At 36.7% G+C, this 27,562-nt stretch overlaps 2 protein-coding genes across 2 annotated transcripts; both read left to right on the top strand.

Annotated features, from left to right (window-relative positions):
* Positions 1-2,098: 2,098 nt before the first annotated feature.
* Positions 2,099-9,206, top strand: serpine1 (serpin peptidase inhibitor, clade E (nexin, plasminogen activator inhibitor type 1), member 1). The gene is made up of 9 exons (XM_042512551.1): positions 2,099-2,166; positions 4,765-5,003; positions 5,116-5,340; positions 5,749-5,943; positions 6,043-6,241; positions 6,802-6,902; positions 7,023-7,109; positions 7,789-7,872; positions 7,982-9,206. The coding sequence occupies exons 2-9, from the start codon at positions 4,766-4,768 to the stop codon at positions 8,026-8,028; spliced, it is 1,176 nt and encodes a 391-aa protein (XP_042368485.1). The 5' UTR covers positions 2,099-2,166; position 4,765; the 3' UTR covers positions 8,029-9,206.
* Positions 9,207-9,392: 186 nt separating this feature from the next.
* On the top strand, positions 9,393-26,862 carry ap1s1 (adaptor related protein complex 1 subunit sigma 1). The gene is made up of 5 exons (XM_042512552.1): positions 9,393-9,542; positions 13,570-13,748; positions 17,541-17,649; positions 17,813-17,950; positions 18,678-26,862. The coding sequence occupies exons 1-5, from the start codon at positions 9,540-9,542 to the stop codon at positions 18,723-18,725; spliced, it is 477 nt and encodes a 158-aa protein (XP_042368486.1). The 5' UTR covers positions 9,393-9,539; the 3' UTR covers positions 18,726-26,862.
* Positions 26,863-27,562: the final 700 nt, after the last annotated feature.

Below are 27,562 nucleotides of genomic sequence, written 5' to 3'. Positions count from 1 at the left end.
AAAACGATTTGCATGGATAGTTGCTGTACCAAGGAAAATAAGAAAACATGTCTTTTTGTAATGTGGTCGACCCAGCCTTTTCTCCTCCCTCTATTGCTCAGTGTTTTCCCAGTCTAAACAACTTCTAGATACATTCATTTTGCCTTTTTTTCAGTGTTTAATAACCAAAAAAGTAGACATCAAGTGCTTCAGAGCTGACGCATCAGATCCAAGAAGCTGTTAATGGCTTTGCTTTGTGACTTCTAAGAGAAAAACTGGCTTCAACCAGGATTTTTGTGGCTCCGCTAAAGGACTTGTAGATTTGGAAAAAGTGTGTTAATTCCCATTCTCTGCTCTGTCTACCAGATGCTTGATGAGTAGTGGGATTTGGAATGCTGGGAGTCACAACCAAATTTGGTATTTTGATTTGTCACCCCCAATAGTGAGTGTCGAGAGAGTGACTGTATGAAAGATGAGCTAATGTGAAAGACTTGCTAAGTTATATTAACTGCTGTGCCTTCTTGTAAAAACGTAAACATTAATATTTTTACACTTTAAGTCTTTTCTGGTAATTTAGAAGAGAGCAGAAGTTGAGTACATTTTGCTATTTCCTGTATAAAAGTGGCTATTTTGGCCTGATGGCTGAACAAAAGGTCAGCAGGTCAAAGAAACACAAGGTTTAATCCACTGAGGATGGATCTTTGCACAAGTATTTCAGGTATTCTGGCCTTGCACTGGGACTATATCTGTTTGAGCACCCCAAAAATGTCCATCACCCACAGATAAAATAAAATTATAATAAAATAGATAAAGATCAGTCTCATCTAAAGAATACAAATCAGATCTGGTTGTAATGAATGTCCTGTTTTAGATTATTTGTTTCAATACTAATCAGTCATAATAAACTCCATCAATGACATGATGTTTGAATGCAGCTGTACCCCCAGCACTAGTGGGTACTGGTACATAGTACCCAAGGGGGACCTTATTTCTTCAAGATGACGCACATTAACTGAACACAGCTGGTTTATATCCACAAAATTTAATCAGCTGAAAAAAATATTTTTGATGCAAAAGTTGCTTCAGATTACAAGCTGGTTTTGATTTGAACATTTTAATGCTTGGAAGATATCTGAGTTTTAGTACCCAAACCAAAATACTATGTTTTATACATTGCTTTGAGAAATAGATACATAATTTTCTCTGAAGCCCTATTTCCATCTAAGAGAAAAGCTCAAAATTGATGAAAGTGAATATTTTAAAATATAAATATTGCAACAACTTTAACAAATACTATTTTCAAAATTTTTCATAATTTTTAATTAAAAATCAGGAACAATCTGAAGATGTTTAGTGTCCTATATAGTTAACTTGTGATTCAGAACAATGTGAAGATAGGAGCAATCCTAGTAAAACTTTTTTCCCCAATATAATTGTTATTTCTTAGACATGAAGATCCAAGGCGGTTTCTTAGTCTATTTAATCTTTATTATTGTTGTTATAAAATTTGAACTTTTTTTTTTTTTAATAATTGTAAACAAGAAGTGTGTGCTTTCAAATGTTTTAATGACTATAGAGGATGAAAAATGTGGAGGTGAAGTATGGAGGAAGATTAAATAAATAGAACAATAAATGAATGTTTAAAGGAAAAAAAATATTAGGATAAATAATTAAATGTTTAAATGAAATATAGATAAGTAAATAAATGTTGAAATAAGTACAGAAATGGATAATTAAATACATTCAAAAACTTTTACTATCACTTCTAAAAAGTTGGCTTGTTGTATTTTATTAGTCAAAAAAAAAATGTGTTTAATAAACATTCAGCAAAAATTTGAATCTGTAAGGGTTTAGGTTATGTCAAGATTACAAAATACTTTAATTCATGACAGAACAAAACATAGAAAAACATTACGCTCATTCCCCCTGCAGGCTGATAGAGGTTTCTTCAGGGGAAACACAGACGCCTCTGAGTACATGCTCCTACGTGTACATGCCAGCGCTGTGTGTGTGAGTGTGTGTGTGTGTGTGTGTGTGTGTGTGCGTAGGTGGGGGGCGTGGCTTCAGACCACGCTGCTCCACATATAAGGGGAAAGAAGCTCATTCAGTCACTGAGACTAAAGCAGCAGACTGAAGCTGAAACAACAGAGAGCAGCTGTACTACATCTGATACATTTCAACCAGAAGGTAAGAAGCACAACTGGACTTTAGAGCTTTTAAATTGCATTTATAAAACTAACAAAGTCAAGAGAGTTTTCTCAGTTCAAAAGTGTTGAATTTGATGTATGCTTTACTTTCTTTACTTTCTTTCTTATAGTATTATAACAGAAAACACAACACAAGGAATAATATACCTTTTTGGACAACTTCACATTACTGTTGTTTCATTGTTTTTTTAGTAAATGAACTTGCAATATTTTAACTTGCACTCATATATTGCAGGTTTGCAGGCTCAGGGACTATGTTGTACCATGTGTTTTTGTGTTATTAGTATTACTTATGTTGCAGCTTTATCTCAAAGACATGCTCTCTCATTTTGTCTTGCCTAGAGATGTGTAAAAAAAAGAAAAGAAATTATTTAAAAAAAAAGAATTTAATTTCAGCAACAAAAAAAGGTGGTAAGGAGTCTTATCAGAATTTCTACTCAGGTGGTGGAATTAATCACATCAATATCCATAAATGTATATATTTTTAATATATTTTAAACAATATGTAATACTAGTAGTAGGAATAATCAGAGGCTCCATAATATGATATTATCACAATATTTAAGTTACAATACCATACAGTGATTATAATATAATATATTTTTCTCTATATATATATTGCGCTACGCTGAGTATTGCGATACCATGAATTGGAAAATGCTCAGTATTGCAATACCATGAATTGGAAAATGTTCAGTATTGCGATAACATTTATTGCAATACATTGAGTATTGCATAAACATATATTGGAATATGCTAAATATTGTGATGATGTATGTTGCAATACTCTGACTATTGCGATAACATATATTGCGAAAATGCTGAGTGTTGCAATAACATATTGCGACATGATGAGTATTGCGTTCAAGTATATTGCGATGATATTGCGATTTATGTATTTCAGTGTGGTTATCTCATTTCATTCGTTGTTATTGCAGTATTGTGTATCTAGTCATCCAAATTGACAGTCAGTTTTCTTATTTTAGTAGATAAAAGTTTAATTTGGATTTGCAATGTTAATGATTTCTATTTAAAAAAATCAATACTTGGCATCCATATATCGATACAGTATTGCCACATTGTAAAAATAAACTCTTTGTCTTAACATAAAAAGTTGGTGTTCAGGCTGCCTTATATTTTTAAGTTTGTAAGTACTGTATTTGGGAAGAGAATCATTATGAAATTACCTTGACTTGTATTCTTAAATTCAGTCAACCTAATAAGTTTCAGGGCAGCTCGTACACTGACTTTGTCAAGTCAAAATAAATAGCTTATTTTTACAGTGCAAAATATCATAATACTATACTGTATTGATTTTTTTCAAAAGTACGCAGTTTACTTTAACCACAGGCCAGTAGCTCTCAGACTGTTGGTAATGAAGCACTGTGTAGTTCAGTGTGGTGAGCGGTGAAATTGGGTGTTTGTTCAGAGCGAGATGTGATCGCCTATGCAAACAGAGGCACAGACCTGTGACCCAGCAGCAGCTCTGTGTCGCTGCTGCCACAGTATGTGAGGCATGCTATACCCACAGTACACTACACACTATTGATGTCTGCTGTGGAAAACCAATGCTACTGACACACACACATTTCCAGTTAACACACTGATGCGAATGCGTGCACATCCAGCATGAGTCACACACACACACACACACACACACACACACGTAATAGAATGTAGCTGCAAGGTCAACAACTGCAATCGGGCTTTGACAAAATTTAAAGGGTCAGTTTAACAGTTTGAATTTGGTTAGGGTTCTTTAAATGAAGGACTAAATCAGGGAAGTCAATAGGCTTAACCTGTTATGATTTATGATCATGGATGGACTACTTGTGTTGATGCAAAGGCCCAGGGGCCCAAAGTGTCAGGGCCCTCCCCTGGTCTTAACATGCAAAATGTCACTCAAATTAACAAGTTATACCATCCATGAAAAACCTTAAAAAAAAAAAACACAAAAAGACCACAAAGAGATTTTAAGAAGTGACAGAGACACGAAACAACTACAGAAACGGGCAAAATAACCACAAAAACCTGTGTGTCTTACACCTGTGTAGGAGAGGTGGTGGGGCCCTTATATCTGTGCCCAGGGGCCCATTGTCTCATAGTCTGCCCATACATATGACCTCTTTCTCTTTATTTTTATTAATACTTTGGCCCAGTACATACATTTCACATGAAACTTGTTTTGATGACACACTTTTCTTCTTTATTTTTGTACTGCCATAAATGTATTTAATATAGTTGGAATGCAAAGAAAAAAAGAAAAAAGCTACATGTTTTAACTTTCACAGGCTGCTGATGAGAAATTACCTCCTTTATCACTGCATCTGCAGCAACTTCTGTTATTTAATAGTTTTCAGGAAGCTAAAAAATGTCCTTGGCATTGTTCCTAGCTCTTAAAGTTTGATTGCAAACATCTGAGAGCTGTTTGGAGTTTCTGCTGCCGACTTCTTGATAAGAAACAGAAACTTCCATATTGAGAACATCTGGAGCAACATGTTTTTTCAATTGAATATTAAGAAAATAAATTTTACTTTAATGTGTCCAACTTACACCTACTCTCCTGTGTCTTTCCCAGGATGCTGTGCGTGTATATTTTCCTGTTGCTGACTCTGAGCAGAGCGGGGCTGGGCTCTCTGCAGGATAAACAGACCGACTTTGGCCTGAAGGTCTTCTCACAGCTGGCCCAGGACTCTGCAGACAAGAATGTGGCCTTGTCTCCTTACGGTGTAGCCTCCGTGCTGGCCATGGCTCAGCTCGGCGCTGCTGGAAACACCCACAAGGCTTTAACTGCTGCTATGGGCTTTTCTCTGAAAGGTTAGTGAAACAGATTAAAGGCATTAATCTCATGCATGGGAGGAAGAATGTATATTGGTGTATGATTAGTGTAATCATTAAAAAAAAAACTATCATGTTGCCTCTCTTGCAGAGCGAGGGATGTCCCGGCAGCAGCGCTTCTTGCAGCGCGACCTGTCCAGCGAGGAGGGGGTGGAGACAGCCAGCGGGGTCATGGTGGAGAGGAAGATGAGCCTGGAGAAGGGATACCGCAGGGCCCTGACTAAGGCCTTCCAGACTCACCCTAACCAGGTGGACTTTACCAAGCCAGACCAGGCAGTCAGCATCATCAACTCCTGGGTCTCCGACCACACTGCAGGTATTCACAGCAACTCACAGCAGGTCATCTGCAGGATTTTTGTTTTCAGGGTTCATACACATTTTTACCAGTGAATTCTATGACTTTTCCATGACTTTAAGGCAAATTTTAAAGACCATACAAACCCTTTTCATTACTATATAGTAGCCTTTTTCATTTAAATTATTAACAAAATATGTGAATTCAGAACAGGATATCTAAGTTTTTATGTTCCACTGAATATGTAAATATAGTTTAGGGGAAGGCATGTCAAATAATTTTTTAAGCACTGGGCAAAGAGCTGTGAATTTGTATTTTGGCTTTAGGAGAGGGGCATACAACTTGAAATAGCTGTAGCTTGGATTTATTGTACTGCGGATCTTTTCTGATTTTTTCTTTAAAAATGTTGGCATTTTTTCTCTTCTGCAGGTGCCATCCCAGAATTCTTGGCACCTGGATCTCTGACTGATGAGACCCGCCTGGTCCTCCTGAATGCCCTCCACTTCCAGGCTCTCTGGAAGGTTCCCTTTGACCCCAAACTGACGCAGGAGAGGATGTTCCACTGTGCTAATGGCAGCAACGTGCCCGTGCACATGATGAGACTCACCAACCGCTTCAACTATGGTAAGGTCAACACACTGAGCCCGTGCACTTTCTCAAAATTTGAACTGTGTGCTGCTTCTACCTCCTAACTACATCCACGATTTTCTCATTAATCAACAGGAGAGTTTGTGACTGCCGATGGTGTGGACTATGATGTCATTGAGGTCCCATATGAGGGGGACTCACTGAGCATGCTCCTGGTGTCACCCTTTGAGCCTGAAGTTCCACTGAGCACGCTCAGTGCCGATGTGAGCAGCCAGAGGATTAAGCAGTGGAGAATGGAGCTGAGGAATGTCAAACGACAGCTGGCCATGCCCAGGTGAGAAACAGTCAGACGGGTAGTTAACATGCAATCATCGAGCTGTTCTAATACGCCTTCTGATATAAACCTACAAAAAGCAATGCACCAGAAATAATGTTTATCCCACATTACACTGAGTACATAAAGTGACAACGACCTACCGTGTTTCTTTTCCTCAACATAACTTATGTCACTTTACCAACATAAACCTAACCTACGTACTTTTGTTTACCCAAACCTACCATACCTAACTTTACTTACCTAAATCTAAAGCTGAACTGTCTCACTTTAGTTCCCTAAACCTAACTTAAGTACTTTTACTTATGGAATTCTAAACTATTTATCTATATTTACCTTAACACAACCTACCTACCTTTACTTTCCTAAACATAATCTACACATCTTTACTTACTTAAACCTAATTCATTGGGCACTAATTTAATAGATATCAGATTGTTTTTTGTGTGAGGATACATCGGAAATTATTTTAAGAAATCAAGCTTTAAGGTTATTTGTGTCATAGTGATTATAACATTGCAAGCAGGATGAAAATTGAGGATTTGTGTGCGTTTCTGCAGGTTTACGCTGAACTCTGAGGTGGATTTGAAGACTGCTCTGCTCAACATGGGACTGGGAGACATGTTCAACCTGGCTACTGCTGATTTCACTCGCATCACCTGTAAGTTAACCTTATATACAGTAGGATGATCGCCAAGTTAGTTGGTTAAGAACTTAACTATTCCATATGAGCATGCATATGCATTCAGCTGTCTAATCTGTGTGTGTTTCTGACCTCCAGCGGATGAGAGGCTGTGCGTGTCCAAGGTCCTGCAGAGAGTGAAGATCGAAGTGAATGAGCGAGGAACCAAGGGAGCAGCAGCATCAGGTAAGCCCAAAATTGATGCCACCGAGTTTCAGTGAAGAGTTTTATTACTAATGTAGAGGGATTGGACATTTGCTGCATCCACAGCCAGCAACTCCTGATAAAATATTTGTAATTATTGTATTATTTTAACCACAAAATTATAATTGAATTATCAAAATAAAAAAAAAACCACAACACCACACACTGACATATTAACACTGAGTCGCCGCTGAGTTGCTCAGCTTGTATCACTCCATAATAAAAATCATGTCATCTTGAGTCTTTGGCTAATAAACAGCACATTTCAAATTTAGTCAGGGACAATTTTGTAGAAACATAAATGGCAACAGTTGGCACAGACTGGTTTGGGAATATACATAAAAACATAAATGATAAGGATCTTATGGCTGGGATTTTACCTAATATGTGGCCCCGTCTTGTAAAGGGCCCTGCATCAAATATAGTTTTAAGATTTATTATGTCAGATAATAGGGGGTCTGTTGAATCATGCTGGCTTGCTAAAAATGCATTATCCCAATCAACCCTATGTATGGCACATATTTCTTAATATTCTTTGTTTTTAATTTAATAATGACAAACAAAGTTGAGACATAGTAGTCGTAGTCACGAGTACTATTTGGTATTTTGGGGCTCCAGGCAAAAAAGAATGACCTGTTTTTTCATTCCTTCCCTCCATTAGCCGCCGTGATGTTCTCTCGTATGGCAGTGGAGGAGATTACCCTGGACCGACCCTTCCTCTTCCTCATCCAGCACAAACCCACAGGTAACACTCTTTCAACGTTTTATTTTGAAATCCTATTTTAGAACATCAGTCAGCACAGCAGTCCAGGCAAAGTGTATGATGTGTCTAATGTTGTACTTCCTGTGTGCAGGTGCTGTTCTATTCATGGGTCAGTTCAACCAGCCTCAACAACAGTAACCCACTCTGAAGACCGGCCTTCATCCCACTGTGTCTGACTACTGCTGCTCACACGCCACACACACACACACACACACACACACACACACACACACACACACACCATACCTACTGTACAGGGCTCATAGAACTGAAAGATGTATTTATACCGTGCTTAATCCAAAAAGATACAGATCCAACATGACAGACATTGGCAACACGATTGACTGAGAGTTTATATGTTTGCTTTTAATTTATTTTGTCTGAATGATTGTGGTTGGCAAGACAGAAAGTATTATGAAGGAAAGTTAACTAATTAAGTCGTTTACTGTTGTCTGATGCAACAGGCACCAATGCACTGCATGAGTACCAAACAAAGATGTATTTTTCTGTATTTTTTACAATGGTATTTTTAATGTCTATTTTTGTTATTGCCATGTTGTTACTAAGTTACATTTGTATTTTGCTGTATTTATATTTATTAAAATACTATGTTTTTACAAAGCTGCAGTCTGGGTTTACTGGTGTGTTGAGCCCTGTGGAAGCTCAGCACTGACCTCTTGTGTTCACACAGACAAAAGTCATGACATCCCTATCCCAAAATGACTTGGTGTACTGTAAATCTGACTATTCTTCACCTCTACTTAATAAAATCATGTAATGTTGCTGTACAGCATATGCATGTGCACATGTAAGCATGTAGGATTTATATTCAATTTAACAGTGACAGATGATACCCAGGCCTACATGTTAAAAATATTTTTGCATTTAAAACTATAAAATTACAATCTCTAATGGGGACAGTGGATGTTTGTGGTTTACAGACTGACCATTTTTGACTAATTTCCACAGAACATACAGCCTATTAGAATCAGAAATATTTTACTGATCCCCAGGTGGAAACTGTGGTTAGTTAGTTAGTTGCTTTGATGTCAGCATAGAGAATTATTGCAAGTAGAAATATGGTCAAGTGCAAGTATGTATAAATATAAATACAGTAATGGTAACCAATAAGTACTTGAAAAAAACATTTTTTAAGGCATGTATAATATGATGAATATGTAAGTGTCTAAAAATATAAATATAACGAATACAGAAATAGACCATTAGCACTAATATGTGAATATTTAGATTGCAGCATGGATAATATGCTTAGTGTATAAAGTGTGTAAAATATAAAAAGTGTGTACAATATAAAACTGCCTCATTTTTATTGTGATAAATATATAAATATATCGGACTTTCCAATTGTTAAAAATTAACGAATTCAATAAAGGTTATTGGCATTGTCAAGACAAGGTGTAACCTGAAAGACTAAACTCGGGGAAAATCTTGATCGGTACTGCGCATGCTCAGTAGAGGCGGAACTGCTCAGTGAAGCAGGGAATGGGCTGAGCTTCAGTTCCTCAGCACTGTATCTGACACAGACATGCACTGTCAACGCTAGCTGCGGTGTATTCGTTTACGTGGACCGGGCTTTGTAGACGTAGTGTTCGTTAGTACCGTCGCAGCATCTCAGAAAATCCGAACAAATGGTAAGTGACCCCCCGCCGCCTCTATTTCGCTTTAAAAATGAGAGCAGGAGATAGGTGCTAAGCTAATGCTAGCAAGGTGTATGGTTTCAGGAAGTGTCCACCTGCGCTACCTTTAACTTACCTGGCTTCTGTCAGCGTAGCCCGAAGCTAACAGGCCGTGTGACAGCATAAGGTGGGGAATAGAGTTGACTTTCTGACACACTGTGGGGCTTTTAAGCAGCGTGTGGCCCGTGTAATGTTAGCTGTATCTCAATGACATTGAGTAATGTTAGAACAGAGCATGACAGACAGTGATAATTTGGGAATGAATAATTGCCGAGCTTCCTCGTCGCAGGTAATGAGGGTAGGCCCAGGTATTAGTCAGTGTCAACAATGGAGACAGTGACAGTTAGATGACTGTTACTCAGCTGCCTGTTTCTACAGCCTACAGCTTAAATATACAGCAGGGAATTAATGACTGCATCAAAGAGCATAGCAGCTATCATCACTGCTTAAATTAATTGGTACACTACATTAACAGGTTTTCAAATATTGTATTTAAATATAAACTCATGCTTTTTAATATCACCAGCTATGATGACAATTGTGGTAGGTAGAAATAGGTGAGACTGGGGTTGGTTGGCAGACTTTTTACTCTCTGCTGTACAACTCTGGCATAAATTATTTTTTATTTATTTATTTTTTTAAAACAGCAATTGTCTCAGATTTCAGAGTTTTAGATGCTTATGAAAGGCATCTGAACACAGCACAAGAAAACTGTAACAATCCAGGCGTTAAAGGGTTAAAGTCACAGCTTTAAATATTATGTCTTATTGTACACAAATGTTTTCTAAAATTAGGTGATTTGTGATTAACCCTTAGGGACCGTTTCAATGCTGTGCACACAAAATGCGCTTTTCAAGATCAAGCTTAATATTATACATTATTATGATTTCCTACTTTCATTGCATTATTTTTTTAACCAGCATCAGCCCTAATCATAAACATCAAATGTTCATTAATTTTCAGAATTTTATTCCTTTAAATGCCTGTTTTTTGTCATGATGCCACTATGTTTATAGATGAAAAAAAAAACTTGAATTGAATAATTGAATAATTTTCAATATATTACATGCAAAGGAGATTTTTTTTTCTTCATTATCACAGTCTGGGATATGCCACTGATTAGCATCAGTCCACCTAGTGGAAAAAGCATGTATTTTCTCCATATGACAAATATCATAATAATGACATCATCAGGTGGAAAATAGTAAAAATGACAAACTCCAAGGAAAAATCCCAGAATGACATCCAGAAATAATGCAGTGCGTGTTTTTAATGCTTTGGTGGCTGCGGGATCAAAAAATATCAGTTTCAATGGCTGTCAGAGGTGCATTTTTTTATACTTAACAGTATAGCTAAATGTAATAATTTAGTTTCCACAGTGTATTTTAAACTTATTGTAGGTGCTCAGCTGGAAATTCCAAGATTAACAAAAATACACAATGTGTGCCATATAAATGAACACAGCCAAAATTATCAAAAAACGAAGAGTGAAATGTGCGTAAATTAAATGTGTGAATCTGGCCCTCCAGGATTCAGCCACAGTATCATCAGTCAGATATTAAAACTCAAAAACTAAACCTGCCAGCTGTTTGTCTTCATTGCCACAAGTGGTCAGCTGTGAAACTGTTGTAAAATCTACTGTATACACACATTCTTCTTAGCACTGAACAAATAGACTTGCATCCTGCTGCTGTAAAACAGACGGCAACCACACCTCCTCTGTCTCCCTGTCACTTAGACTCTATACACAGGTACAGACTGGTAGCAGGCAGATGTAAGTAAAATAGGTAGTCCAGTAGATTTGTGTTCGGATTTTGTGGCGTTTTGTTAAAGCTGTGATAACCCCATATTTGCAGTTGCATCAATATTTGCCTGTTGATAAAATGACCTGTGCAGTAGGCTACCATCAGTTTATGTGTGTTTACTGTGTCCACTCCCTGTAGCTGCAGAACATGTCTGTGTGTGTGTGCGCAGAGAATATCACACCAAACTCCATATAGAAATCTCATCATTCAAGAGGGTTTCATCAGTGGCTGTTAATTCACAGCAACCACTTTATAAAGCTGTTAATGTGGCATTAAACTGCCCGCTCCCGCTGTTCATGTGACCCTGGATATTGACTAATACTCCAATTCCTTATTGACATTTTGGCCTCATGCAGCAACATTGTCTTCAATTTCTCTCATATATATATTTTTTTGTTTTCTGTTAAGAGAAAATAAAAGAAGAAATAATAATAAGAAAAAATAATGAAAATAAATAAATACAATAATAATCAATAATAATGATAAAAATAAGAGAAGAAATAAAGTAAGAGAAGTCAACTCCACATGCACAAAGGCTTCGTAGTCACCCAAATTTGCTCTTACCCCGGTGTGTTTAATGATGAATCCCACTTGATCATGTCACCTACAGTGCCTTGCAAAAGGTATTCACCCCACTTGGCGATTTTCCTATTTTGTTGCGTTCCAACCTGTAATTTAAATGGATTTTTTTTGTAATGAACCTACACAAAATAGACAAACTATGGTGAAATGAAGGAGAAAAAACAGTTTAAAAAAAGTTTAAAATATGAAATTTGAAAGTGTTTTTTCGCTGTGCAATGAAAGACCTGGTGCTACCAGTTACCTCAAACAGTCACATAATTTGTTAAAAAAAAGTCTCTTAAGTAAAGTATCACATGATCTTAGGATATATACCTTTTCTGAAAGACCCCAATTTTCTTTATTTTATTTTTCAGAAATTTTTAAAAACTTTATCAGTTATCATTTCACTCCACAAGTTTTGGCTCAAGTTTTCTCTCATCTTGATACGAGTGCTCTGGACCACTCATAAAATTTCCTCTTACTCAAGAGAAAAGCATAAATATGAATTAATTGGGTGAATACCCCAAATCAGTGGGTACTAACAAAATAAGAGCAAATCCTGGATACAAGCAAAAATAAGAGAAAAATCTGTATATCAATTCTTTCATGAGTCCCATTGACTGGAGAAAAGGCCACCTTAAGTAGTTTGAAAGGAGTCTGGAGTGATATTCTTCACTGTGCAGTATTGACTCCAGTGAAATGTTTTCTGTTGGGTGTGAAACTACTGTGAATGAAACACTTACTAAAAGGAGAAATAACAAGGCATAAGCAATATGCCAAAATCTCCCTATACATACATTATTATTAGGGGTCGACTGATATTGGTTTTTCAGGGCCAATAGCGATACCGATTATTAGTACTTAATGAGACCGATAACTGTTATTTGGAACCGATATGCATTTACGATAAAAATGAAAATATTTTTTGTCGAAATTGAGAAATTGGAATATAACAATCTTCAACACACAACTTTGTTTAAATGTCTTTATTATTTATGTTTTCAAAACTTCAAAGTATATAGCAAGTTATAAAAGTTATAATTTTTATAAAGTTAAGTGAAAATTTAAATTAAAAATGACTGAATAAAAAATAGCTCCAGGAGGTCTGAGAAAAGTAAAAGTTCCTTCCACGCAGACACTCTCTTGTTTTGGTTGAGTGAAATACACACACTTCTTTAAATTTAATTTTTGATTTTTAATTTTAGCGGCGATCATTAAGATAAAAGGCCGACACAGATTATTGGCAAAATGGCAAATATCGGCCCTGAAAATCGTGGCCCAGGCCGATAATCTGTTGACCCCTAATTATTTTAATGCTGAACTGCAACATAAGCTTAATCTGATATGCTTCTTATACGTAATTTATCAATAACTTCTCATCCACGTTTTCACTTGGTGATATTCAGCGCTGCCATGCAACATATTTACCCTCAGTTGTAATCAGTAATTGAAATTCCTTTATTTGAACAATCATAATAATCACTTTTTCTCTGCTATTGACAGATTCATCAGCGTGGAATATGTATAAATAATGGTTTCCTGTCTCTGCTTTTTTCCCCTGTTTTGAACTGCTTCTACCCCTATGTGTGTGTGTGTGTGTGTGTGTGTGTGTGAAGATGCGCTTCATGCTGCTCTTCAGCCGGCAGGGGAAGCTGCGGCTGCAGAAGTGGTACACAGCCACAGCTGAGCGTGACAAGAAGAAGATGGTGAGGGAGCTGATGCAGATAGTGCTCGCCCGCAAACCAAAGATGTGCAGCTTCTTAGAGTGGAGGGACCTCAAGATTGTCTATAAAAGGTAAAAAGGCGACATCACAAACTCATACTGGTTTCTTTAGGGCAGCTCAAAGTGTCCTTTAGAAGAGTCCCTGTCAGTGGGTCTGTAATGAGCTGCTTTAGTCACATTTTTAAAACACCATTTTCACTTTCTCTTTCTAGTTACTGGAAGAAATGTCTATGACGGCACATTAACCAGACCACAGCCAAGAGTTTCATTTTGATGTCTTGCCAACTGTGTTAGTGTTCACCCTTTAAAGGTTGGAGCTGTGTTCAGACACCTTTCACAATAATTTAAACCTTTGAACCCTGAGCATACATTATTTAGAAAATTATATTTTTTAAAGGCTAGGGAAAAATGTTCAGGAGAAAAAAAAGAAAAAAGCTAAGGATAAACTATATTTAGAATGATCAGAATTACATATTTAAAATTGTTATTAGAATTATTATAACTTGCAAGCCTTTTTCCAAGTTTTTTTATCTGCCATTCTTTCTTTTTCTTTTCTACAAATAAAAGGTAATTTTATTGTTCTTTTTTTTACTAATTGCTTGCAAATTATCTTGCTAGATGTGATCAGAAAATAGGGGAAAATATCCAGAAAAGTATATTTATTATTTGTTGTTCTCTTAATTATATATTTAAGAGTCTGTAACAAAAAAAGAGAAAAAAAATCGTGGCACTTTCTAAGGTCATTTTCCTATTATTTTTGTTTTGTTTTGTTGTTTTTACTTTTCTTTTTCCCCCATTTTTTAGGCTATTTCTTCTTTTCTTATTTATTGCCTTCTACTCATGTTTTCCAAGAAACTAAGCCAAATAAAACAAGCAAATAAAATAAAAAAAATATATATATTAAAAAATCTAACTAATTTACTCAGTCGAGGTTTAATACTTGCGAAGGTGATGAAACGAGTAATTGATGAGCAAAAATATTTGGCAAGTCAATTTTTCTGTTGACCAACTAATAATGACATGTCTTTTGGGGCAAGTGGGGCAAAGCTCCACCTGCTGGCAGCTGAAAAAACATCTTTCCGAGGTAAACTATTAACTAGTATCTTATTAGAAATTGAAACCTATTAACTAGTAACTTATTAGAAATTGAAACCCAAGCTTGATTTTTATTAAAAACAGAAGAAGTTGCAAGTTATGAGTTAAAAGAAAATTACCTTAACCCCCCCACAAATAAATAAATATGTAAAAATAAATAAATAAATATAGATAAAGCACTTAAAAATACTACAGTGTTAATTTTATAAATATCTATAAAATATAAATATTTTCAGGTCATTTTCTTTATTATTATTATTATTATCATTATTATTGTTGTTATTATACCCCCCCTCTTTTAATAACCAGTTTATAGACAATTATCTTGTAACCGTCTCCAAATTCCTTGCAGTTTGTGGGACAGCTCTTGCCAAGTGACTCATGGCCCTTTTGAACATGTTTTCAAAAGAAATCAAACCCGTTTGCTCAGGTTTAAAAGGTTTACATATACGTGCAAGGTGTCGAAACACAACATAAAAAATCTGATGTTGCTCCAGGTGTCAAAGGGTTAATGTCGTTCGGGATTAATGCATGAGATCACTGGTTGCTGCTGTTGTTCATCATCCTTCTACAATCCCAATTTTGATTTCAGGCAGTAAGTCAAATGTACAGTATACCTGTATTATTTGTATGTAACATGTAGCAGTAAAACGTCTTAAATCTGACTTTAGTGCAGCATCAGTTTCTCTGGTTTTAGTGAGTCGACTTTACTTTAGTTCACCTCCCACAGACCAATAAAAGTTCTTGTCTGTTTTGTATGTGGGCTGAACAGCATTAGATTTTAGGTGGGTGGAAAGGGTGAGACCCGGCATTCCGCTCTCATTGATCTAACAGCACACACACACACACACACACACACACACACACACAGAGATCGGTGTGTGTCAGGGCTCATTACTGCGAGCAGAATGCAGAGGTGGACTAACAAAACAAGGGAGCCTGCGCTTGTGCCTCTGCGTGTGTGTGTGTGTCTCAGTGTGTGTGTCAGTGTGTGTGTCAGTGTGTGTGTCAGTGTGTGTGTCAGTGTGTGTGTGGGCGGGTGGGTGGGAGATGAGCTGAGCACGGAGGGATTTCCTGCAGTGGAGGTTGACTGAGGGAACACTGCACTTGCTATAGAAGCTCTGCTGCTGCTCAGAAACCTCCTATTAACCCTTTTTGCAAACCATGGCATTTTGGATATTTCTTTAAATTGAAAATGTCAAACTTGAATCCTGTCTTCCACTGTTTAGTGAATGTAAACGCCAGATCATGTCAAGTTATAAGATTGGAGTTGAGAGCAGAGCTGCGGCGATAAGTCCATTAATTGATTAATCAGCATTTGATATTTTAATAATGGATAAATCATTATTTAATAAACAAAAAAGTTTTTGGATAGTTTTAGGTTCTGAAATGTAAAAATATGCTACATTTCTTTGTTTTACATTGTAATATATTGAATGGAATTGGATTTTGGACTGTTTTACTGATGCAATCTAGGTAATGTAGTATCTGGTAGTTATAGAGGTAAAAGCTCCTGCTTGAAACAGTCCAGCGGAAGTGTTTGTCAGTATCAGCCAGCAGCATCCTGACAGTTAAATCCTGGTGTTTCCTCAGAGGCAGCATCTAATGGCTCAATACTTTTAACTGTGGTGCATGTAGACACAGTGGTTATTGCTCCACATGTCTTAGGAGTGGGCGATATATCCAATATACTCAAGCTATTGTGGCTTGAGTATATTGCATGTATATGCAATGTATAAATTGTTACTTTTATATCACATTTTATTAGTCAAAAGGACAGCACTCCAATTATAGCGGGATTTTTAAAAATATTATTAATGACACACTGACATTTCGGTCCAGACACCCTTCTTCAGCGTGTATATTGGCAATAACACAAAGAAAATCTCACGTGTAATTAATTATATATATGCATGAAACCAACTCCAGTGCATCCCGTATTATAAAGAAATAAATGGAAAATAAATCAATATATGCATCAAAGATACACCAACAAATATCAATAATAGTAATAATGATAATAATCAAGTAATGTCAATAAATTGAAGAAGACAAAAGAAAAGGAAAAAAGAAGAAAAAGAAAAAATTAGCATAAAGAAAAATTTTAAATTCTTTTTACTTTTCGGTTTTACTTTTACATTACAAACATTGAGTATAAATTATCACGTCATTTTTATGAGCCTTCGACTTGGAAATATTAGTCTGCTAAAGCTAACAACCAACTGTTGACCAGAACCTTCAGTTCCAAAGCAAAAACAACACTTTTGGCCTCAGACCAGCGAGGTCCTTCAAAATAAAAGCACCATGGTTGTGATTAATTTAATTAACACATTAATTTTAAAAAAATCATTATAAAAGTACTTTATTTAACTTCCTTATAACTGTATTTTATTAAATGTTATTATAACAATAGTGTATTCAACTTCATTATATGACAGTAGCTTCTTGATTTAACTTTATTGTAACTGCAGTTAATTCAGTGATTTTGTATTTAGTTATTGACATTAGTTTAAAGGACATTTAAAAATGTTGAGATATATATCGTGTATCGTGTTGTAGCCTTAATATATTGCAATAATATTTTAAAGCCATATCGCCCAGCCCTATATGTCTATATGCATTTACTTTATTAAAAAAATGTATTTTAGTCTTGTATCCAGCTTTTTCATCTAAAACAGTTCATATGCTAGATATTGATATGTTTCTGTTTTGTTTGTTTTTTTTTGTTTGTGTGTGTGTGTGTGTGTGTGTGTGTGTGTGTTCGTGCAGGTACGCCAGCCTGTATTTCTGCTGTGCAATTGAAGAGCAGGACAATGAGCTGATCACACTGGAAGTCATCCACCGCTTCGTAGAGCTGCTGGATAAATACTTTGGCAGTGTAAGTTCTAGATCTCTGAATCTCTTTGTTTTCTGCCTCTCTGGAGTTGATTTCACGCTGCCAAACTAAGGTTACAGAGTTAATTCAGAAGTTGTACCCCCCAGAGTGAGAGAAAAACTCCCCCTCTGTAGAAAACATTGATGACTTGTGTTTGTTTGTACAGGTGTGTGAGCTTGACATCATCTTTAACTTTGAGAAGGCCTACTTCATCCTAGATGAGTTCCTGATGGGAGGAGAGATCCAGGACACGTCTAAGAAGAGCGTCCTCAAAGCCATAGAACAAGCTGATCTACTGCAGGAGGTAAGGAGGATTTAAAGGTTTTACAGACAAATATTCACCTGTGGAAAATGACTTTTTTAAATTTCTACAGACTAATTTGTTTTAGTTTAAGGTTTAGTCAGACTTTGAATGGAATTATTTAGAAAAACCAGAGCGCATCGCTCCGTGTCTCATTAAGCCACTTATGCTGAGCTCTCATTATTATAACCAGGGGCAGATTTAATGATTTGGGGGCCCGGGGCCACAGGCACATTGTCTTTTTTTCACCCTTTAAGTTTTTATTTCTTATGTAATGCTGGATAGTTTGAATAGTTTCATAGTTTAAGTGATAATGCATCATTAGGCCCCAACACACTATGGTCAAATAAAACAGCATCAGTGCACTATGAAGGCAAAAAACAAACCAAAAATAAACAAGGAAAAACAAAATAATAGGTAAAATGGGGTAAAATGTTCAGTTGATGGTGATACTGATTTGAGGTCAAATCGGCCAGCCCTACTCAGAGCTGCAGGCACATTTTGGTTGGTGCTAAGAAAGTACAGCGATTCAACACCCTGCCCTTTGAGATTATAGCATGTTCGAATGTTTCAGGGCTGCATAATGCCATAATGTCACATGACTGAAAAGGTGCGACTGCAGTGAATCACATGTCTCTCAGAGCTGGCAGCCCCTGTGCAACCTCTCTTTGTTTTCATAAACAGTGTAACTGATTCCTCCATTCTGACGTCTGTGTTTTTCCTTTCACAGGAGGACGAGTCGCCCAGGAGCGTGCTGGAGGAGATGGGCCTGGCGTAGTACACAGCAAGGTTGTGAGAGACTATAGATACTGAGGCAGAGGGCTGGATGAGAGGGGGGGCTGGGCAGAATCTGGGATTGAACATGCTTGGACTGACAGCGTTGGGTTCTGTGTATGTGTTGCTCTGGGGACTGACGTGCAGCGTTTAACTGGGGGAGAGACTCATTTAAGAATGGAAGATCCTTGCATTGACAGGCCCTTTAGCTCTGTGTGTGTGTGTGTATATGTGTGTGCGATCTGAGCGTGGGGTACAAGACAGGGGATACATTTAAACTTGTGAGTGGCGGGGGGGGGGGGTTGAGATTTTTTAAAGGTCTGGAGTCCAGCTTCGCTCATCAGAGAGGTAAAATAAGATGGACGCTGATGTATGAGTCACAGTGAGGCAGCTTGGCAGTTTGACTGACGCTTTGACGCAAAGAGGGGGCTGAACAGACGCCTTCTTAAGGTTTGTAGGTACTGAACGTGGACTGAGACTAGGTCAGGGGTTTGGGTAATCACATAAGGGCGCATCACTCAAATTATAAATCTGACGTTATTTTATATATTTTTTTGTATTGTGAGCATTTCTCATGAAAACCAACTGCTTGTTACTCTGTTTCTCAAAACTTTCTGTTACCCAGACTCTGTCATGGACACTCAGCTCCAGGCCTTTTGGTTTTTACTGAACACAAATCTTAAAAAGCAGTACGGTTGGTTTTGGTCTGCACGAGATTTGGTAACAATCGGAAAAATATAGAATCACCAGACCTTTTAAAGGTCCAGCGTGCTGGATTTAGTGGCATCTAGTGGTAAGGTAGCAGAACTGAATCTTCTCCCGTGTGCCAAGTATGTAGAAGAAACGTAGGTGGCGAAAATGTGAATGGCCCTATCTAGAGCCAGTGTTTAGTTTGTTTGTTCTGGGCTACTGCAGAAACAACATGGAGGGCTGAGTTGAAGAAGACCTGCTTCATATGTAGATAAAAACAGCCCATTTTAACAAAAACCCACAAAAAAGTCTTATTTTTAAGTGATTAGAAATTAAACCATACAAGGGAAGCACAATATAGGATTTCTTGCTGATATCCAACATTCCGATATATATTGACTCATTTGGCCGATACCAATACCGGTATTGATCAGGTCTCCTCTGTTATAGAAATAACATCATATTATGCATACTCATATCATGACGGCCCACCAATAGTAATATACCAATGTAATATTCATCTGTTGTGCAAAATATGAAAAAATACTTCAGTTTAGGGTTGATGTTTTGTCAATTTGTCAATTAAAATAAATAAATAAATACATATCAGTTTATCATATCGGCAGAAGTCACCATGTTGTGCTGATATTTCATTTTAAAGTATCTGTCCATACAGATGGTGTGCCGAAATTATTGTGCATCCCCAGTAATGAATATTGCATACTATTTCTATAGATGCCCCTAAATCCAGCACACTGGACCTTCTAAAGTGAAATTCTGTATTTATACAATCCTGTCTCCTATTGGTTATTTACATGACAACAAAAAAACAAGGAAAATAGCACTCAATGTGCTGGTGAAAAACACAAACAGAATGTCTGTTTTCTTTTTATTATACTTTTTGGGTTTGTTTGTAGTCTAAGTTTGTGTAAAGGGTCATTTGTTAAATTACACCTTACCTCTTATATATTTTCTTTTCTATCGTTCCAACCAGTTACATTATTATAACCAATAGGATTGAGGGCCATAACTGCAACCCGATTTCTAAAAAAGTTAATGCACCATCAATGCTGAAAGGTGCATACAGGTTTTGGAGCAACATATGCTGCCATCCTGATGACTTTGTCAGGGGCGCCCCTGCTTATTCCAGCAAGGCAATGCAAGCCACATTCCTCACATGTGACAATAGCATAGCTTCTTAGTAAAAGAGTGTGGGTACTAGACCAGCCCTCCTGCAGTCCAGACCTGTCTCCCATTGAAAATTTTTGGCACATTATGAATTGCAAAATGCATTAAAGAAGATGCCGGACTGTTGAGCAACTTAAATTGTATATCAGGCAAGAATGGGAAAGAATTTTAATTTCAAAACTTTAATATTTAGTGTCTTACTGAGTGTTGTTCAAAGAAAAGATGATGTGACACACTGGTAAACATGCCTCTATCCTAACATTTTTGGAAATGTTATTGGCATCAAATTCTGAATAAGTGCATTTTTACAAGTTTATCAGTTTGAATATCAAATGTCTTGTCTTTGTACTATACTCAGTTGAATATTCTGTAGGTAAAAAAAAACATTTAAGCATCATTGCAATCTTTTTTTTATTTACGTTTCACACAGTGTCACAGCTTTTTTGGAATTGGGGTTGTGCCACAGAAGACAGAGGTTGTAAGAACACAGAATTGTTTTCTGGCTCCACTCTCTAATTGTTCTTATACTACGTAATCCTGAGGTGTTGTCAAAAACATCTGTCAGTATATTATTACAATTATTGGAACTAAACTTGATGTTTTAAACAGATCTCCAGACTTTTCTCATAAAGGCAGAGTTGTACTGTTTGGAATTCATTCCATTATGTAGGTGTGGATTGTGAATAATGAACCAAAGACAATTGAGATTTGCATCACAGTTTATATTACTTGTTTACATATGAGCCATGCATATGTACCATACCTGGAGTGATAAACCAGATGGGATGAAAATGTCAAGTGTGTCTTATGCAATTTAACAAAGTGCAACTGAGAATCACATCCCACTTAGTTTTCCTCTAGACAGCAGGAAGTAACCACTGAGATTGAATGAAAAGGAACAGTTCAGCCTTGAGTCGTTCTGCTGGTACTACTAACTGGTACTGTATATTAGGGCTGGGTTTAAATCCCAAGGCAATTAGAATAAACTGAATTTTAGTAAAGTATATCTTATAGTCCCATACATATTTTTACAGTGTTTTATCTTTTATTTTGATCATCCCAGTTGCTAGAGAAAATGTTGGCATTGTACCTGTCTGCAAACCACCAATGATGTAAATTCGTACATTTCATATGTAGTGGTAAAGTTGAACCATCTCACTTGGGTTTCATGGCATCCACCACTCCCCCAACCTCCTAATGACAAAGTCATTTCATATGAATGTAATCTACTACATCTCTATAGAAAGGTTGATATGCTGTGTATGAAATGTACAAATGAAACATGTCCATAATTTGCAGAAATGTACAAAGCCAACATGTTCTTCTGGTGACCAGGCTGTTTTGAATGAATGGTTGTTTCTGATGTTGGTGATCTAAATTTAATGAGTATGTGAAATGCTGTCTTAGACAGGATGAGCAACTGCTGCTAGAGCAATGGAAGTCAGTAAAGGAAAAGAGTGGGATCACATATAAATGCTCACCCTGTAAGTGGTGCTTGAGTCTTTAACTGTCATTTAATTTAAGCAAGGTGCGTTTCTAAAACAGTTGTATGTCTCTAACCAGTTCTGAACGTATTCTGTAGGGGTGTAACAGTTTATCAGGGTCATAGTGTGTCCATACCTCAGCCTACACGGCCTACACTCTTAAAAATAAGGGTTCTAAGAGGGTTCTTCCTGAAGGACTGAGGTTATACCCAGAGCCATTTGCTTCTTCAGAGCTCATTTTTAAAGAAGGGTTCTTTATAAGACTAAGGGTTTCATAGAGAGCAGGGTTTCATATCCAAAGAATCCTTTTTTTTGGGAGGAAAAAGTTCTTTGGGAGTTCATTGATTGTTGAAAGCATGGGTACTAAAATATCTCCACCCTCAATTATTATGTTTACCCATGATTCAAATGGTATTTTTAAATGTAGATGTATCTGCAATCTCCTTAATCAATTAATTTACTTGTGTTCTACTATAGTTGATATCTTTACCATCAATTTATGCCACATGCCAATTCAACATGGTCTACCGGAATTCTTTTTTTTTTTTGGGTACCCGGTACTTGGAATTTTGAGTTCTAATTTGGAACCAAATTTTGGTTTCCAACCATTCTGGATCTTGACCCTTCCTGGTAGAGCCTTTTATAAAGTTTCCACTTGGAACCCCTTCATACTCCCTTTCCAATAAATGAGCTCTGGTTCTTGAATTAGAATTGGCACTACTGAAATAGCAAAAGGCTGTAGTGGTAGTGATTTCAGAAAATCTCCCCAAAAAATGCAATTGTGAACCATGAGTCTGTTGGTTGTGCTGGACCACATCAGACCAAAGCTGCTAGGTAAAACACAAACCTTAATAATATAATCTAATTTGATCAGTTACTATTTAAGTGTTCCCCTGGGTGAATTCCAGATGAAATCCTTGGAATATTGAATGTTTTTTTAGGCAGAATCTCCTAGGGGGGTTCTTGTTATGTTCACCTAGGTTCCAGGAGCTCTGAATGCAACCAATTCAAGAACCAAAGCTAATTTGGTGGAAAAGGGGTATGAAAAGATTCCAGGTGGAACCTGTATAAAAGGTTCTACAAGGAACCAACAAGGGTTCTTCTGTGAAGACAAGCCGAAGAACTCTTTGTGGTTCTAGTTAGCAGCTTTACTTTTGAGAGTGTAGATCAACATACTGTAAAACATGGTTATTTAATGAAAGGGAAAGATGTATTTTCTCTTCTTACTTCCTTCAGTTTGACTTAGTTTGAACCGTCTCCGAATCAGAAGAAACATTTAGAATCTTTGAGCAAATACAAAAAAAAAGGGTCTACGCTCACACAATCATTGAATCCAACACCATTTGTATCTGTCTGCTTTTAACATTTGCGAGGCCCTATAGAGAGTGAATATGTGAACTGTTGCACCACTGCTATTTAGTTAGTGTGTGTGCTGGTGTGATCTTATGTTTTGCATGACATGTTTACTTCATAAAATGCTGTGAACGGGGATAAGTGTTAGCTATATCTTTGCAATCACGTAGGGTTTGCGCAAAGCTCATAACTGATTATCTTATATAGTGACTGGAAAAACTCCATGCAAGGCAGTAAGCTATTGCAAGCAGTCTTATCCATGTTCACACAAATGTTAACTTTCTTGAAATTAATATATTTAAAATATTCATCAAATCCTAACTGACTAAGTGACCATGCAGTAGTGTTTTCTACTAGCTTCCCATAGACTTTTAATTAGAGCTAGGCTATATCTACAAAATCTCTCTATCTTGAGGTCACTTGTTATATTATGACAATGTAGGGTATCAGTATCAGTGCTTCATAAAGATCTTTAATCTAAAATAGGGTTGAGTGACATAAAAAAATGTATGAATTATCATTTCACGCTGTTAAAACTGATATTTTTTAAAATAATTTCTTTAAAACTATATCACCTTATTAATTCCAAATAATTTTTCACTGGTTATTGCTTACTTAGATTTTGTTACATATTAGTTAATCCTACAGAGGAAAATCTTCCTCGTATTGCCTCAAAATGTTTGCATGTTTTTCATTTGACAGGGATCTAATTTATATAATGGGGTTCTTAACAAACGCCTCTTTCTTGATTCTAAATGAAGTTTCTTTGTTTCGTGCTCTCATGTGACCTGCTGATCATGTTGCTCGCTTATTTGTACAGAAAAAGAACATCAAAGTGAATATTGGACTGTTACTGCAACACTGTTCTCTAAGAAGGTACTTCATCCTCAAAAGACCTACGTGCAAGTGTACCTTATGGAAAAGCTATGAAAAGGTGGAAGTCATTGGCAGGAACAGGCAGCAGGACAGTCAGCCTGAAACTGTCTGAAGAGATTTGCGTCATTTCAGCTGCAGCGCTGCTGTCTGTGAACAGCGATGACTAATCCTTTGTTTGGAATGTTAGTCTGTGTTTTAAGAGTTAAGGGCTCACTGTTTGATCTGATTGTTTTCTTTGTCGACATGTATTTGAACTAATGGTAAAGAAGAGCATGTGGGGAAGAGGCGCAGTATGCTGAAAACTGCTGCAAAACAAAGACACCAGATTGTCGAAGTGTGCACAGTGTATGAAAAAGCATTAGCGAGAAATTAGTTGAGTTCTGAAATTGCATGTTTTTAAAGGTAACTGTAGTATTTTTCAACCTGGACCCTCTTTTCCAATGTTCTGTGTTTAAGTTAGCTGCGAAACAGGCTGCAAAGGAATGACTAGGGGCATATGAACACGGTCAATGCACCTTCATTAAAAGGGCTTATTTTTGCACCTGACATGCTCAAATTGTTATTCTATGCAACTGACAACTTTGTGGAAAGCATCCCTACAAAGTAAAAGGTCTGTCTCTGTAGGGATCGTATCAACGAGTTGCCAGACTTCTAATAACAGTCTGAGCCTGTCACTGGCAAAAACAAGCACTCTTGGTGGATGTACATTAAAGGTTTTGGTGATTGCACTTTAAGGGCTTTCTCAACTAAAGCAAAAAGGATCTTACTCTTTAACAAAAAGGTCTATCTCTGTAGGGATCCTGCTAATGAGTTGCCAGACTTCTAATAAGAGCCTGAGTCAATCAGTTGTAAGAACATCCTCTTAGGTATATGTGGCGCTTTCGGGGCGGTTTCTCGTTAAACAAAAGAATCTCACTCACAAAAAGGTCTATCTATGTAGGGATCTTTTCCAAAAGTTGTCAGATTTCTCATAATAGCCTGAGCCTGTCTGTGGCAAAACCAAGCAATTTTGCTGGACTTTTATTAAAGGGGCAATGGTGATTTGGGGCTGGTTAAACAAAAAAGATCTTACTTTTGACAAAAAGATCTATCTCTGTAAGGATCCTTCCAGAAAGTTGTAAAACACTTCAATCTGAGCCAAAAACAAGCACTCTTGGTGGTCATATTATAAAGGGTTTGGTGATTGCGCTTTCAGGGCTTTTTCCAGTTACACAAAAAGGATCTCAATCCTAAAAAAAAAGGTCTGTCTCTGTAGGGATCCTTCCCACAAGTTGTCAGACTTCTAATAATAGTCTGAGCCTGTCAGTGGCAAAAACAAGCACTTTTGGTGGACCATATTGAGGAGTTTGGTGATGGTGCTTTAGGGGTGGTTTCTGGGAAAACAAAAAGGTCTATCTCTGTTGGGATCCTTTTAGTAAGTTGTCAAACACTTAGAATAACACTCTAAGCCTGACAGTTGAAAAAACAAGCACTTTTGATGGATGTGAACTGACGGTGCTCAATTGCCTGTAGAAATTACATTGCCATCTGTTTTTCTGCTTCTGGCTGCAGCTATCTTTCTCAATACTGGACCAAATTAAAAAATCGTTATTTCTGTTAGTCACATAGACACAGAACAATAGGAAAATAGGGCCCAAGCTGGAATGTATTTAAGGTACCCTTCAATGCCCTTTCTTCGAACCTTTAACCTAAACCTCAAGACTTTTTGTTCTGTGGCCCTAAAGGCCCTAGTATGCTTGAAACAAAAGTGCTCCATGTTGTCCGATTCTGTCTGAAAGCAAACATGTTTGTAGCTGTTCTGAAAAACCACACTGGAAGGCTACCCTCCTCCCGCCGGCATCCCACTGCCTCCTCCATCTCTAAGAACTTAATTTCTCTGGCGTATCTTTGTCGTCATGATGCAATAACGGCTCATACTTTCAGACAGTCTCTCTTTGAAGGCATTTTTGGTGTTGTGCTCTGTTGTACACGTGCATAATGATGGTGGTAACGGTACTTTACACCTCCACAAACCTGGTCTATGGCTGCGTGAGGTGGCTTTGTTTGTTGTTTTAAATAAAGTTACCAGAATTGAACATCTGAAATTGCCTTCAGAAAGTGGGTTTGAGATGTTCAAAGTTCTGACAAACACTTCCTCCTCACATTTCTTCTGTACATTTGATATTTTACTGCTTGACCTCTGTTTTCTCCTTCAAAGGGACATTATTTGAATAGTGTGTTGAATGTTTTTCTGTCTCAGTTGAGTGAGATTCTATTTAATACCCAATTTGAACTTTGTCTTTGGTCAATCAGCTCATCATATGCAATGACTTAATCGATTTGGTGATTGTGTTGTTGTAATTCATGTGAAGAAGAATGAAGATAATCTTGTTCAAAGTAGTTTGGTCCCTTGGAGGAAGAGAAGATGAGACAGCGCACGGGTCAGAATGCTGTAAAGGGCCTAAGTGTAGAAAAGCAGAAGCTCTGTGAATCTGTGTAACACAGGGAAAGGCTAAAGGGACTCAGTGTGTGAATGTAATTTTATAAATAAATAATACATTTTAAGCTAAATTAAATGGTGCGGCCTGATGTTTTGAGTGCTTGTGCTTATATGTACAGTGTGTGCAAAAATATGTGAAATCATAAGGTAATGTATGGAGGGTGAAAAAAGACATAAGTATCAATAAATAGATATAAAATGTATAAATAAATATGAATAAATACAAATATGCATAAATGTATAAGTAAATATTAATAAATACATACATACTTATGAATGCACAGGGGGGAAATAAATATGGAAATAAGCAAGTAAATACTGGAGTAAATTGTAATACAGGGAAAAAAATGTAGAACTAGATAAACATCAAAAAATACGCATGGAAACGAAAGAATAAAAAATGCTGAAAAAACTAGAAATAAATACTTGCCTAAATAAGTAAAGGAATAAATAAATGCTCAAGTAAATGCATGCATAAAAAAAGTAAAATAATATAGAAATGCTGAAATAAATTAAAAGAATAAAGAGATGCTGAAATATAGAAATAAATACAGAAAATTAATTAAATTGTAAAGCTGATAAACAGGACATAAATAGATATCTTTGTTTCCACATTTTTGTACAACTGCATTAGTTTTTGTATCTCTGTGTTAAGGTAGGAGGGCCTAACCGCTGTATTTTTCTTTCTTTGTGCATTTATTTATTTATTTCACTGGAAAAGTAAAAAATGTAAACAAAAAAATGATTTTAAAAGATAATAAAAAAATATTT

This window comes from Plectropomus leopardus, chromosome 23, assembly GCF_008729295.1.
Source record: "Plectropomus leopardus isolate mb chromosome 23, YSFRI_Pleo_2.0, whole genome shotgun sequence".
NCBI lineage: Eukaryota > Metazoa > Chordata > Actinopteri > Perciformes > Serranidae > Plectropomus > Plectropomus leopardus.
This window is presented reverse-complemented; position numbering and strand designations above follow the sequence as displayed.

Coding starts and splice junctions, on each gene's coding strand:
- serpine1 (XM_042512551.1), top strand. CDS start 4,766: ATGCTGTGCGTGTATATTTTCCTGTTGCTGACTCTGAGCAGAGCGGGG. Junction 5,341..5,748: donor GGTCTCCGACCACACTGCAG/GTATTCACAGCA, acceptor TCTCTTCTGCAG/GTGCCATCCCAGAATTCTTG. Junction 7,873..7,981: donor CATCCAGCACAAACCCACAG/GTAACACTCTTT, acceptor TCCTGTGTGCAG/GTGCTGTTCTATTCATGGGT.
- ap1s1 (XM_042512552.1), top strand. Junction 13,749..17,540: donor CTCAAGATTGTCTATAAAAG/GTAAAAAGGCGA, acceptor GTGTTCGTGCAG/GTACGCCAGCCTGTATTTCT. Junction 17,650..17,812: donor TGGATAAATACTTTGGCAGT/GTAAGTTCTAGA, acceptor TTGTTTGTACAG/GTGTGTGAGCTTGACATCAT.